Source organism: Canis lupus, chromosome 2, assembly GCF_011100685.1.
Source record: "Canis lupus familiaris isolate Mischka breed German Shepherd chromosome 2, alternate assembly UU_Cfam_GSD_1.0, whole genome shotgun sequence".
Taxonomy (NCBI): Eukaryota; Metazoa; Chordata; class Mammalia; order Carnivora; family Canidae; genus Canis; species Canis lupus.
In genome coordinates this window covers 41,858,397-41,873,029 of record NC_049223.1, presented here as the reverse complement: position 1 = coordinate 41,873,029, position 14,633 = coordinate 41,858,397, and the positions used below count along the sequence as shown (strand labels likewise).

At 35.9% G+C, this 14,633-nt stretch overlaps 1 protein-coding gene and 1 pseudogene across 1 annotated transcript in view; both read right to left on the bottom strand.

Annotated features, from left to right (window-relative positions):
• The window catches only part of MTREX (Mtr4 exosome RNA helicase), a 102,829-nt gene that overhangs the window by 54,593 nt on the left and 33,603 nt on the right, over positions 1-14,633 (bottom strand). The window contains exons 14-16 of the mRNA XM_038530599.1: positions 14,410-14,511; positions 12,251-12,376; positions 4,352-4,502 (exon numbers count right to left, since the gene is read on the bottom strand). Coding sequence (XP_038386527.1) covers positions 4,352-4,502; positions 12,251-12,376; positions 14,410-14,511 — 379 coding nt within the window. The remainder of the gene's footprint in view (positions 1-4,351; positions 4,503-12,250; positions 12,377-14,409; positions 14,512-14,633) is intronic.
• LOC111091037 lies at positions 547-3,889 on the bottom strand (annotated as a pseudogene).

The window sequence follows — 14,633 nt, the reverse complement described above, 5'->3', positions numbered from 1 at the left end:
AGTCCAAGACTCTAATCTCAATTCTGCCAGCAATCAAATGTATAACCACAGATACTGACTTAACTTCCCCTAGGCCTTTATTTTTTTATTATTTTTTTCAGTCTTCACACCTTTTTTACTGGAGGCTATGTATTGCCTTCATTTCTTGTATTTTTTTTTAAAGATTTTATTTATTTATTCATGAGAGAGACAGAGAGAGAGGCAGAGACATAGGTAGAGGGAGAAGCAGGGCTCCGCGAGAAGCTTGATGTGAGACTCGATCCCAGGACCCCGGGATCACGCCCTGAACTGAAGACAGACACTCAACCAATGAGCCACCCAGGCGTCCCTCATTTATTATATTTCAAATCACTGTACATTTACTTTTGTGAAAATATCCGCCTGCATTTTCTGGTACACACACAAAAAAAGCCCCTAAAAATGGTTTCAGGAAAGGAGAAAAATATCCAATTTAAATAGTGAAGTAGTTAAATAAATAAATAAAGAGTGAAGTGGTGCACCATAATTACTGCTACACTGCAGTCATTTCTGCATTTCCTATGTTTCTTAAATATCTTGTCTGATAACATACAATATAAAGAGCAATTCTGGAAAACAGACATTTACGTCTAAAGTCTTAGAATAACCTGTTGGCACTGGATAACCATTCACAGGCACAGCCTCACTAGCAGGATATGCACATGCCCATTGGTTCATAACATTGACGCATCTTTGGACACTACTTCCATATTGCTGAGTGCTATCATAATCATTCTGTTAAGTGCCTATTGGGTAGCCAGTCCTAAAACTGGTCTCTAAACCAGCAGACAAAATTATTTCCAAAGTTACCATTGGTGTAAATTGCATCACAGTAAATACCATTGAGTTTTCCCCCCAAAATCTCTCTTAATCAGACTAGAGTAACACCTGTCATAATTTTCCCTCTCTCAAAAGGCATTAAATCCAAAACTTCTGCCCAAAGGGTACCTGTTCCAATGGTCATCCTTCAACCCTCCTCTACCCCTGGAACAAGCTGAACCTCTGATGTCTTCAACCAACTGAAGCAACTTGGGGTTAAACGTTCTTGATTAGCTTCATGAAGCAGAGAGATAAGGTTGCTCACTTGGTTTATGTTATTAGGTATAAAAAAAGTGTATGCAAAAAAAAAAGTGTATGCTGTGCCTGTCTTGGTACTGTGAACAGCTCTTCTAATTCAATGAATATAATCCTCCAAGAAGTTAGGGTAGTCATAACTGATAACAAATTTCACATCTTCCACATCTTGCCCTTGAAGCTGTATCTGTAGCAATCCAAATATGGGTCAGCCACCCGTCTTTCCTTATTTTTTTAGTAAGCTCATCATATCTTTTTTGGTTTCAACAAAAACAATGGTTTTATTCTACTCCTCATTCACCATCTCTTCCACCAAGGAGTAAGTTTTTCATCCTTTTCTACACCATGGCACATATCTACAATCTGAAGAATCTGAAGAATGTCGTGGTTTGCACTCAGTTCCAATCCACCAATGTTTACATGGATCAAGCTGTTCTGATCCACAATCTTCCTTATTTGGGGTTCGAAGCCCTTATCAAGCATTCTATCTACTTAATCAAGGATAGACAAGGTAGGTAGTTCTTCTCAGATTGGTTTTCCCATACTCTAAATAGTCAATCAGTCTTCCAGGTGTTGCAACACAGGTTTCCACATCTCTCTCCAAATCACAAATCTGTAAGTCCCTTGGGAACACAACCAAAGATGCAAGTGGACCTCCAGCAACATACTCTATAGTATTTAGCAGCTATTTGATGTATCTGTTGGGCAAGTTCCAAGGTGGTGCCAGCAACAAGCAAATAGGCCCATTATCTTTCTCTAGGAATGGCTGATGATTGATGTGGATGACAGCAGGCAGCAAATAAGACAATGTTTTCCCATATCCAGTCTGTGCTATTCCAACCACAGTCGATTCACTCAGAGCAATGGGCCAATCCTGAGCTTGAGTAACAGTGGGTTCAGTAAAATTCTGTCTTGCGGTCACATCCATTACGTTTGCAGGGGAGTTTGCTTCATAAAGAGGCAGAACTGGCTTTGGGCAGTTGTGACCTCTAACTATAATTAAAAAAAAAATTTTCCTTATTCCTTCTATATGTTTCCACTTCTTGTACTGTGCACCTAACTAAATCAAGGTGTTCTTGATAAAAATTTTTCTCAAAATTTGGGCAGCTCATCAAGATTTCCTTTCTTTTTGACTAGTTTTTCCTCCAGAGTTTCCAAATTTCTTTCCAGATAGGGGCCCTGCCCTACTTCTCCCAAATCGAGATGTACCAAAGCTGTGTGATTCTTCAAGATGATACTGCTTTTTGTTCACTGCCTGGTGCCAAATATTCTTTTACAGTGATAGGCATCTGGTAAGTCAACATTTGGAAAATTATCTCAGTGTCTCCGGTTGAGGACATGGAATGGTATCATCTAAAGCCACATATGCTCTGCTTGTGGACAGCAACTGGGGCAAGCTGGGGACTAGGGGTTCAATCTTCCAGTTATCTGCAAATGACTGGTCCCTAAATGGCTGATTAGGTGTAATCAGAATCTGAAGGGGATTCAGGGAGGAGGGAGTCCTAGGCCTTTAAGAAAAAAATCTGCAAAATGATGCCAAAGCTCCTTCCAGATCTATAGTTTGTAATGAAACAGCCTCTCTTAAGACCTGATAAGTTAATGTAAGAGGAAATAATTATGATCTATTATCCAGGTAAGGTTAAAGAAAAAGAAAAAAATTTTTAACACACTTGGATGTTTTAAGCCTTTTTCCTTTGAGGCACATTATTATAATTCATTTACTTTTGGCTACATAAAAATTGAGTTGAGTGTACTAATACTTGTGATAGAAAAGTATCTCAAATTTACCTTTATCGTTAAATAAATCACAGCACACATATAAAATGGAAATATTATGTAATCATAAAATCATACTTTGAAAGGATATTTGAGATTAAATTTTAAAAAGCCAGAATCATCGAGCCAATAATGAACATAAAGTATTAACACAAGGCTAGGCATAAAGTAAATATTTAACAAAAGATGCTAAGATAAGTACCATCAGTATACTTTTATAAAAACTGCATACAGTAGTTCTCCCCCTTATCCACAGTTTTTTTTTCCTGTGGTTTCAGTTACTTGTGTTCAAATACAGTCTAAATAGAGATCACCTTCCTTCAGACAGTACATAAGGGAGCCTAATGCTACATCACAGTGACTGATTCATTTACTTCTCTCTTCACCTGATTATGTAGGTATTTTACCATCTCACATCATCACAAAAAAGGTGAGTAAAGAGTTAAGATATTTTTAGAGAGCATATTCACAAAACTTTTTTTATAATATATTGGTAAAATTGTTCTATTAGTTACTATTGTTAATCTCTTATTGTGCCTACTTTATAAATTAAGCTTTACCACAGGAATGCATATATGTATACAGAAAAACATAGTATATATAGGGTTCAGTACTATCTGTGGTTTCAGGTATCTGTTGGGAATCCTAAAACATGTAACTGTGGATAAAGGGAGAATTAATATATTTAATCCCACGTTAAGAAAAAAAAATTTATGAGAAAGAAAAAAGTTGGAAAACTACGAACTGCTTAGGTTGGCTCTGTGTAAAGTCCAAATGATTTTAACTCTCCTCTGTATCTTTTATTCAATGTCCCTGTTTTTCTGCTTGACAATGACTATGCATTATTTTTGTAAGATCTACCCAAACCAGTATTTTCAATCTATGCCTCTGTTTTAGGTTTTAATCCACTCTATATGATAATCAGCCAAAATATCCTTTAAGATAAGGATCAGTACACAATTCTACTTGAACAGAGTTACCATAAAACACTTACTTTCTGAACTTTAGGAAGCATCATCATATTAGGAGCTAGAAATTCTAAAAGGCTGAACTCAAATCCCACAGAAGCATTAAATTTCCTTAATCATTTATAAACTTATGCTGTGGCATTTTTTTATAATGAGAAAACAATACAAGGCCAAGACTAATAATATACACATCCTTCTTACAGGTCAAATTTTAGTATATCTGGCTTTTTGTTATATCATGATTCATGAACATGAGCTATCATGTAATATGCCTACAACAATAAATTATATCTAATTTGAACCAATTACAGAAAGGTGTACTAACAGGGTTTTCTTACTTTTATTTTAAAATGTTCTCATTGGTCGTAATGACCAGAGCACAGTTCTTACTTTATGTAAAAATCAAGATATGGCTAACCAGAAAATAAACAATAGCCTAGGCAGCCAATAAGGCAGTGATTGTGCTCTTTACTCTACTAGCTAAGAAGACTTTGATAGAATAATTTTATACTTACTCTCTACTACTCCTGGAATTGCTCTATAATGCTGAAACTGGTAAAAGGATTTTTCCAACATGTACTCAGGATTAATTTCTTCTACACGTAGTAAATTCAAAACCATGTTGTAGGTCAAATGAAAAGCACTATTTAGAGGATCAGCTGAGCCCTAAGAGGAAAAAAAAAAGTCAATGTTGGGATTTTTCAAATATGATTTACATAGATACTTAAAAAACTGCTTAATAATTTAATCCATTTAAGGAATATTATAGAAATGCATTAAGTTCTTTCCTTTAAATGACCAATACAAAGTGATAAACAGTTGATCTTTGGGAAATTGTAATGGGGAAAAAAAAATCCACTAAGTACGAATAGTACTAGTTAAAATACTGTTTACCAACTATGTTTAGCTCTCTGCCTTCTAGGCACTTGATAAGATTACACTTTCTCACCCGTGGTGGGTGGGGCAAACAAACTGTTAATGATGGGTCACTTTCTGGCCAAGTATTTAATTGTTGGTGTGAAAAGCAGTCTTTTTCCCTCTGGCATAGTGACTGTTAATGTTCAAGGTGTGGTTCCTCCATCATCTTGCATCCCTAAACAATGATAAGCAGAACCTTCTTTATAAATCTGCCCTGAACAAGAGAAATAAACCTTTAAATAAGTTAAATTTAGGGATTTTTACTGTACACAACCTAGCTTGTGCTGACAGACTGTACTAAATTCACCTCAGAATGATATCCAAATAAAAATTAGCACCTTAAAACTCAGCTGTCTGGAGTGATATGAAAAGTTAAGTGTTCCTCTTCCCCAACTTACAGACCATTCTTTATCTACATTTTCATAATTCTTCTTTCTCTTAACTGTGACTGTTACCAAAGAAGGGCAAGACTAAGGGCTAGGCAGAATAAAATATTTATCTACACAGAGTGACCTTAACTCACGAAAAGTTTCTACCAAAAATACTTCTTTGAGATCTAAAATTTTCTTTCAGCAATGTTTCTTCAGAAATATTTTTTTAGGGACGCCTGGGTGGCTCAGTGGTTGAGCGTCTGCCTTCAGCTCAGGGCGTGATCCCAGGGACCTGGGGTCGAGTCCCACATCGCACTCCCTGCACGGAGCCTGCTTCTCCCTCTGCCAATGCCTCTTCCTCTCTGTGTCTCTCACGAATAAATAAATAAAATCTTGAAAAAAAAATTTTTTTTTTCAAGATTTTAGAGAGAGAGAGAAAGAGACAGAGATAGAGAATGTACGAGCAGAGAGAGGGAGAAGCAGGCTCAAAACGTGGGCCTCAATCCCAGGATTCTGGGATCATGACCTGAGCAGAAGGCAGACACTTAACCAACTGAGCCATTCCCACCCAGGTGCCCCCAGAAATATATTTTTAAATGTAAATACTTAAGAATGAAAATGGTTTTGTAGTTACACATAGTGAGAAAGGACTTCAATTACCACTCTGACCTCAAACTTTCTGATCAATTAATGTTCTTCTTTCCAGCATATCTCTTAACTCAGGCAAAAGACGCTACAGGCAAAGCATCCCCTGGTGGAAACTGAAACCACCTCCTCAAGGACTTCCTTGAGCCAGAAAGACTCTGCCCAGGACTAAGCCCAAGAAGATGAACAACTTGATCTGTAACCACCCCCTCCCCACCCACCGCATGTACCCAGGGAACTTTGTCCCACATTTTCCTTATATAAACTTGTGAAGTACTTTCGGCACTTTGGAGACAGTCTTTGAAATGCTGGTCCACTGTCTTCCTGGTACTGGCTTGCCTGAAATAAACTGCCTTTTTGTTTCACTACCACTTGTTTCTCTTTAAATTTTGCCTGAGGTGAGTAGCTAAACCTGCTCTGTTTGGGACCCCTGGACCCAGGTGCTTTTGCACCTCTACACCCCAGGTACAATAGGAGAATAATCAAATTCTGGGGAGATGTATACTGAAATATTTAGAAGTGAAATGTCACATAGCATGCTATGTATTTCTAAATGGCATAGTAAAACACATGAATACTTTAGGGTAGTCAAGGGCTCTTAAATTGAGGTCCACAAACCAACGTTATAGCATAATTTTATATGTATGCATATAGGATTTTATGAGAAGCAGAGTTTTCACCACAGCCTTAAATGAAAAGTATTCCTAACTCCTGAAATATTAAGAGCCATTCGCCCTAGGGGCATAGTTAATAAGTCCCTAAAACCTTGATGTTTATGGACTTTCCTTGAAACTAAGGCCAAGGGACACCTGGGTGGCTCAGTGGTTGAGAGTCCGCCTTTGGCTCAGGTTGTGATCCCGGGATCCTGGGACTTGTCCCACATCAGGCTTCCTGCAGGAAGCCTGCTTCTCCCTCGGCCTATGTCTCTGCCTCTCTGTGTCTCTCATGAATAAATAAATACAATCTTAAAAAAAAAGAAAGAAAAAAAATAGGACCAAAGGGAGATGTGAAGTTAATACAAAAACCAAATTCTTGGAGGAGAGAGGAATTTAAAGACAACTTTAGCTATTTTACCATTTTGCAAACAGACACGGCCCTTACTTTTCTATTTTTTTTTTAAGAGTTTATTTATTTATTCATGAGAGACACAGAATGAGCTAGAGAGGCAGAGACACAGGCAGAGGGAGAAGCAGACTCCATGCAGGGAGCCTGATGTGGGACTCGATCCTGGATCTCCAGGATCATGCCCTGGGCTGAAGGCAGGTGCTAAACCCGTTGAGCCACTCAGGGATCCCCAGCCCTTACTTTTCTGTTATTTTTTTTCTATCTCCTCTCACAAATTTTGGGCTTCAATATTACCAATGTTTATTTCTAAGTGCAAGCTCTGCTTCTGTGTGTTTTTTTTTTAAGATTTTATTTATTTATTCATGAAAGACACAAAGAGAAGGACATAGGCAGAGGGAGATGCAGGCTCCTCACAGGGAGCCCAATGTGGGACTCCATCCTGGAACTCCAGGATCACGCCCTGAGCCGAAGGCAGACACTCAACAGCTGAGTCACCCAGGCATCCCATACTTCTGTATTCTCAATTGCTGTAGAATACACCTACCAGAATTCTCAGTTACCTGAAACTCAAGTTGGTATTGTGACATTTTATCTAAGTGACCCCAAGATAGTCTACAAGTTAATCTGCTGTATAGGTATAATTATTAAAAGCATCCTCTTCCACTCCTACAGTAATGGAATTTGGCTGATAAATAATATGGTTACACTACCTAAAATGAAATTTATCTCTCTTGCTTTTTCCCATTACTGAGTGTCAGTCACTCTTACAAAGACTGTTAGTAAGATTACTGATTTTGTCACAAGCTAGACCCCAAAATCTGATCTTTACTGCTTATGTGATTATACTCACTGACCTTTGTTCCACATTCTTCCTTAAGCCCTTCCTTCTAGCTGATCTCTTAACTGAGGCAAAAGATTCCCAAGTCATTAAACATCCCATGAGGAAACAGAAACTACCCTTCAAGCAGTAACAACTGCCTTGATGAGGAGCTCAAGACTACCCAGACCAGCTTGAATTCAATCCCAGATTCTCATCTGCACATATGAACCAAAGAATGACTGACAGTTACCTTAGCTCATTATAATACTAAAATCCCCACCTAAGAAAGAACGATGACAAGGCTCAATATTCCTCCTAACACTAAATAAAGGGAATCCATTCACCATTGCTCAGGGAATCACAACTCGGGAAGTTACTTCCTGTGACCTCCTTATTTGTTGTGAATAAAATCCTTTGTGTGGCAACTCCACCTGGAGTAATTTCTGTGACTCTGCGAGGAGTGAACTCAGGATAGTTCAATTATAATTTGATTAATGGTTAATGAAATTAACATTTAAATTCCAATTTCGAAGGTCTTTCTTCTACTTTATCCCCTTTAAAAATTTCAATCAATCCATGGTTGCAGATTATTTCCTCTTATGTATCTTAGATTAGTTCTTTTGTTTCTTTACCTCTGCTATCTCCCTACTTCAAAGTTTCATCAAATCTGATTTAGAGAGATCACTACAACTATCATCGTAACTACTCTGGTTTCTATTTCCCTTCCAATTTAATCAACATGCTGCCAGACAACCCAAAATATAATTTTACTGTAATAATACTCTATTCATCAATAATGACTACCTAAGGACCCTTGTAAATACTGAAATTTAGGTCATACCAAACTGTTAAAGAAATTATTAAAATATTTTAAGTGCATGATTAAATGATTTACATGCACAAATATATAAGTGTGTGTGCATGCTCAGATATGAGAAATGTTAAAAAAATAATCTTTAGTCAACAAGCAATAAACACATGTATTCTGCTATCTTTGTAAGACTATTTAACCTAACAGGATAAATGATAGATGTGACAGATCCAAATTTTACAAATGTATATAAAGCATACTAATTAGTTTTACATACAATAACGTGGAATAATCTACACATTTTAGTTCTTGAGAAAATAAATGCTCTATTAAAGTCCTATTAAGAGCAAATCTCACTCACTGTTGCTTAAAAGAAAACAGACCTGACGTTTTAATGATGTATATATTACGTTGTTTTGGCTATTAGTTTATATATCGTATTAAGGTCAAAAGAACAAAGTGCTGTCACGCCAAATTCAGTTTGAGTCAGTAAATAAAAATCTATTTGCGTGAGATACTGAGAAGCAACAGCACATGGTGTTTAGAAGCATGCACTGACACCAAACTGCCTGACTTTAAAATCAGAATTTGCCATTTAACAACAATATGACATCTGAAAAATTATTTAGCCCCTGTATGTTTTATTCATTTATAGAACTGGGATGGTAATAGCAATCGTTTCAAAGCCCAAGACAAGTTGAATATTCATTTAACTGTTAATTGTTATTTTTCTGAATAAGTTGCCCACAAATTCTTTAATGATAATAAAATCACCTGAAAAAAAAATCCTAGAGGACAAAAAAAATAGTAGAACAGTTAGTCTCAATAAATGTGTCCAGAAATCAAGAAACGGAGATACACACATATTTGTTTATATAACTGCAGCATCATAAGAAAGCAGATACTGTATCCTTTTGACAACTCAAACTATATAGCATTCAAAGTGAAAGGTACCACTTTACACTCACTAGGATGATCACTGTAAGTTAAAAGGACAGATAATAGGTGTTAGCTAGAATGCAGGGATATGAGAACCCTTCTATATTGCTGATGAGAAAATAAAATGGTATAGCTGCTGAGGAAAACAGTCTGGTGGGTCCTCAAAAGGTTAAATATGGAATTATGTATGACCTAGCAATTTTACTCACAGGTAATATACCCAAAAGAAATAAAAGCATGTTTACATAAAACTTGTAAAGAACAATCATAGCAGCCAAATCAACGTAAATATACATCCACTGATAGATGGATAAATAGGTTGTAATATAGCCAAAAAGAGCAATATTCATCAAAAAAAGGAGTGAAGTCCTGATACATATTACAAATACAGATAAACCTTGAAAATATTATGCTAAAGAAACCAGATACAAAAGATCACATATTATCTGAATTTATTTATTTTTAAAGACTTTATTTATTTATTCATGAGAGACAGAAAGAGAAAGAGAGAGGCAGAGACATAGGCAGAGGTAGAAGCAGGCTTCCAGTGGGGAGCCTGATAGGAGACTTGATCCCAGAACTCCGGGATCACGCCCTGAGCTGAAGGCAGACACTCAACCACTGAGCCACCCAGGAGTCCCATATCTGACTAAATTTATATGAAATGCCTAGAACAGGCAACTCTATAGAGACAAAGAGTAGATTAGTGGTTTGCCTAGGGCTTAGGGGAAAGGGAAGAGGTAGGAGGGAAATAGGGAATGATTATTAATGACAATAAAGTTTCTTTTTGGGCTGATAAAAATGTTCCAAAATTTATTGTTAAGATGATAGCAAAACTCTGTGAATACATTAAAAACCATGAAAATGGGTGAACTGTATGCAATATGAATTGTATCTCAATAAAGCTGTTTTTAAAAGTTCATTTAAGAAATGATGGAGAAATTAGAATCCTTGCACACTGACAGAAGGCAAAACGGTATAGCCACTGTGGAAAACAGTAAAAATATTCAATAAAAATTTAAGAAAAAAGAACTACATATGGTCTGGCAATTCTACTATTTATCCAAAAGAATCAAAATCAAGACAATGAACAGATGTTCAGAGAATGAGGAGGGGTGTAATGGGGTACTAATCAAAGGTCATAAAGTTTTGATCAAACAAAATAAAAAAGCTCTAGAGATGCTGTATGACCCTGTAGCAATAGACAATAACATTATTTTATAAGTAAATAGAATGAAAAATCTGTACTAAAGAAACCAGATGCTGTTATTAAAATATTACCTCCTACTATTGACAACCTGATTCAACTTTTTCTATTCAGAGCACAAAGAAAGAAAAATAGTGTTTATTATATCTGGCACAATTTGAAGACTAAAAATACAAATTTTCAATCTTGTGTTATTTTCTTTATATGAAGAATTAAAGTTACATGTACACTTAAAAATAGGTTTCTAGGGTGCCTGGGTGGCTCAGTTGATTAACCTTCTGCCTTTGGCTCAGGTCATGATCCCAGGGTTCTAGGATCAAGCCCCATGTCTGGCTCCCTGCTCAGCAAGGAATCTGCTTAGTCTGCTTTTCCTTCTGCCCCTCCTCCCACTCATGCTCACTTGAGCCATCTAGTAAATAAATAAAATCTTTTTTAAAAAATAGGTTTCCAAGTGTTAATCTTTAAAAGTGAAAATAAGATACCATACGATCACTATGAATATATACAGACAAGCTTTGTCTTCACTCACATAAAACATGTATTTTAAAAAACATACACTTTTATTTTTGCTTTAGTATACCAGATGTCCCACAACCATATCTCAAATTCTCCTTGCTGTTCACAAGTCTTTGAAATTGAAAAGAGTCTGTTTCAGAGAGATACTGACCTATGTAGGACTTAACATGTTTTGGAGCTTTAGTTAATGATGTGGCAGTTAATTTTAAAGTTTTAATTGCTAAGTTTCTCATCTTACTAAGAGTTTTTCTAGGAATTTAGTAACTCCTTAATGCTTGGAGAAGGAGAAGAAGAGCAACCAGGCCAAACCTCCCTGAGAAGCTCTCCAAAACAAAACTCTTAAAATAATCCAAAAGATAAATATTAAATAAAATAAACAAGCTAATTTAAAATAAAGCTTAAATACTTGAATTCATTTATGGAGATAATTATGAACCACTAAGAGGCAGTATTAGAATGGTAGATTGTAGATTTAATTAAGATATCTGGATATAGGATCCCTGGGTGGATCATTGGTTTTAGCACCTGCCTTCAGCCCAGGGTGTGATCCTGGAGTCCCGGATCGAGTCCCACGTCAGGATCCCTGCATGGAGTCTGCTTCTCCCTCTGCCTATGTCTCTGCCTCTCTGCCTCTCTCTCTCTCTCTCTCTCTCTGTCTCTCATAAACAAATAAAATCTTTTTTAAAAAATTAATAAATAAAATAAAAATAAAAAAAATAAAAAGATATCTAGACTTGCAAAGTTAAGAGAAGGTAACTGCCCAAAACACTGATATCATGTGCCCTACTTCCTGTTCTGATAGGTGAAGAGCAATTTGTTCAGTAGAGAAGGCAGTTATAGAGACTGTCTTAAATTTGGAGGGTAAAGAAAACATTTTTGCCTTCTGTGGGGATCTTTACAAGCCTTCCATTGCATGAGTTACTCTTTACTTATTAGAACAGAAAGTAGGGTATAATCGGCACTTTGCTCAGTTATCCTCTTCTACCTTTTAAGCCTAGATAGTTTACTAAATTAATTCATCTACTTAGAAAGGTATCTGAATCGACATAACTAATTTCAAAGTGGCTCCCGAAGTATGTTTCTTAAATTGCTGGTGAGAGCACAGCATCTTAACTTGGTTACCTTAAGTAGCTGTTTTCCAATTGTTGGGCTCATCTTTTCATCCACCATAAGAATTACAATTCCTCTATCATCCATTCCCCTCCTTCCAGCCCGACCAGACATCTGAATGTATTCACCAGAGGAAATCTGTGTGAACATAATTCAAAATCCAGAGTTTAGGAGACAACCTAGTGAAAAAAGTATTCTTAAATTTTCATCACAAAATATAAAAGCACAAGTTATATATTCCACAAAAGGAAACATGATTAAAAATATCAACTTTTGGAGCTAAATTTTAGCTCCAAAATGATGGAAAACACTAAAGTCTAAGAAATCAAAGAAGGACTCAAAGTCTACTAAATATCAATTCTGACTTGATCATAATAGATTTCTTAATTTGCAAAAAGAGATTAATATAAAACAAACATTTATTTTTAAAGTATCTGAGAGCAACAAAGGCACCAGGAAAAACAAAAAAAAAAAAACTAATCCTAAGAAAGATTTGAAAAGAACATTTCAAAAAGGCAATGCAAAAGAATCTCAGCAGCGCCCAAGGGCATCATTACAGTATAGCACACTATGATTTTTAGGTTTAATAATATGATACTGAATTATCAAGAAAGATTGCTTTCTTAAGTTCAATTACCCACTATGCTCTGCAGTCTTACCATAGGGTCCTTAGGATGCCAAGAAGCATGTAAAGTCACAAATGACTTATTTACTTATTTTCTTATGGCATCAATTTTCTTTGGAGAATTAAGTAATTTTAAACAGATTATAAAGATATTTTAAACTTACATTATTTTAAATATAAACATGAAACTGTTAGCTGCATTATGAACAGGAATCATATACTACATGAATTAAATTACTAAAAGTTCAATTTTAAAAAGTTACAGGTTATAGAAAATTTTTGAAGACTATGTAAAAGTTTCTAAAGAGAAATGGCACCTGATCATTACTATTTCTCTTTTGTATAGCATCTAATACATTTTAAAATAAAACAAACCAAGAAAAAAATGCTTTGTCTTTACGATCTACCATGAACACTTTTCAGTATTTCTATGATTAGTAATTACTGGCAGAAACTTCTCTAAGTAGAAAAGAATCACCACTTTCAAGGATTACGTTAACTGCAGTAGCTGACTACTTAAGTTTCTCCCAATGCCAGTTTATCTGAGTCTTTGGCTTGTTCTGGATACTCAGACTAGAAATTTATCTGCTTTTCACCCCTGTGAAGCTCCACTGTCTACCTAGTTAATACCCATGTGCTGCTGTTTCTGTTTTAGGACTGCCTTCTCTAATGAAGCCTTCCATTACCCCTTATATACAAGAGATTTCTTTTCTCTTGCTCTAGTCTGTATATACTTCTCAGAATCCATAACACAACATTTTATTGCACATCTGCCAACTTTCACCTGCTTTGTTTAACTTTTGAAGTTTTAATTTAGTAACTGTTTCCTGAACGGGTTGGCTCTGGATTAAGAATTTACTTTCTACCCAAATTCACTGTTTTACCCATTGTTCCAACTTTTTCTCCTTCCTTCTTAGAAAGGATATTATGTGTGAACCTGTTAAAACTTCTATTTTAGGGCAGTCCCGGTGGCGCAGCGGTTTAGTGCCGCCTACAGCCCAGGGCGTGATCCTGGAGACCCTGGATCGAGTCCCAAGTCAGGCTCTCTGCATGGAGCCTGCTTCTCCCTCTGCCTGTGTCTCTAACTCCCTCTCTCTCTCTGTCTCTATGAATAAATAAAATCTTTGAAGAAGAAGAAAAAAAAAAAAAAAACTTCTATTTTAAACCTGAAAGATAAAATAGGGAGCTGCAACTGAAGCCAATATAGATTTGGTGCCTTATACTCTCAATCTTTAAGAAATGAACATTCCAGATATATTTAAAATGCTTTAAAGCACTCATAAATCATCTGCACACTTATCTCTCATCATGAAACTCTTTCACCAAGGGGGATTTCATTTCTATGTTGGGTTTTTTGTTTTTGTTTTTGGCTAACAGATAGAAACGAAGGATCTGAAGTCTAACCTTGACAAACTTGTTTACGGGTTCAGGTATAAGTTCTTCAGTATTTAGAACTGAAAGTCTCAAAGATTACATAAGCCCAAATCACCTTAGGTAAAACAAGTAAAGATAAAAACTATTCCAATATATTAATTATTTTACTTACCCATCTGAAATCTTTCCCATCAAATTTCCGGGCATTTGTAAATAAAACAGTTCTAGCTGGCATATTAATTCCCATAGCAAAAGTCTCTGTGGCAAATAAGGCCTAAAAAATTGAATAATTATATAATTAAACATGTATTTTATAGAGCTGAGAAACTAGTTTTATAATTTTCAAGTATAAACAAAAATTAATTTTCAAAATTAATGAGACTGTAACAATAAGAC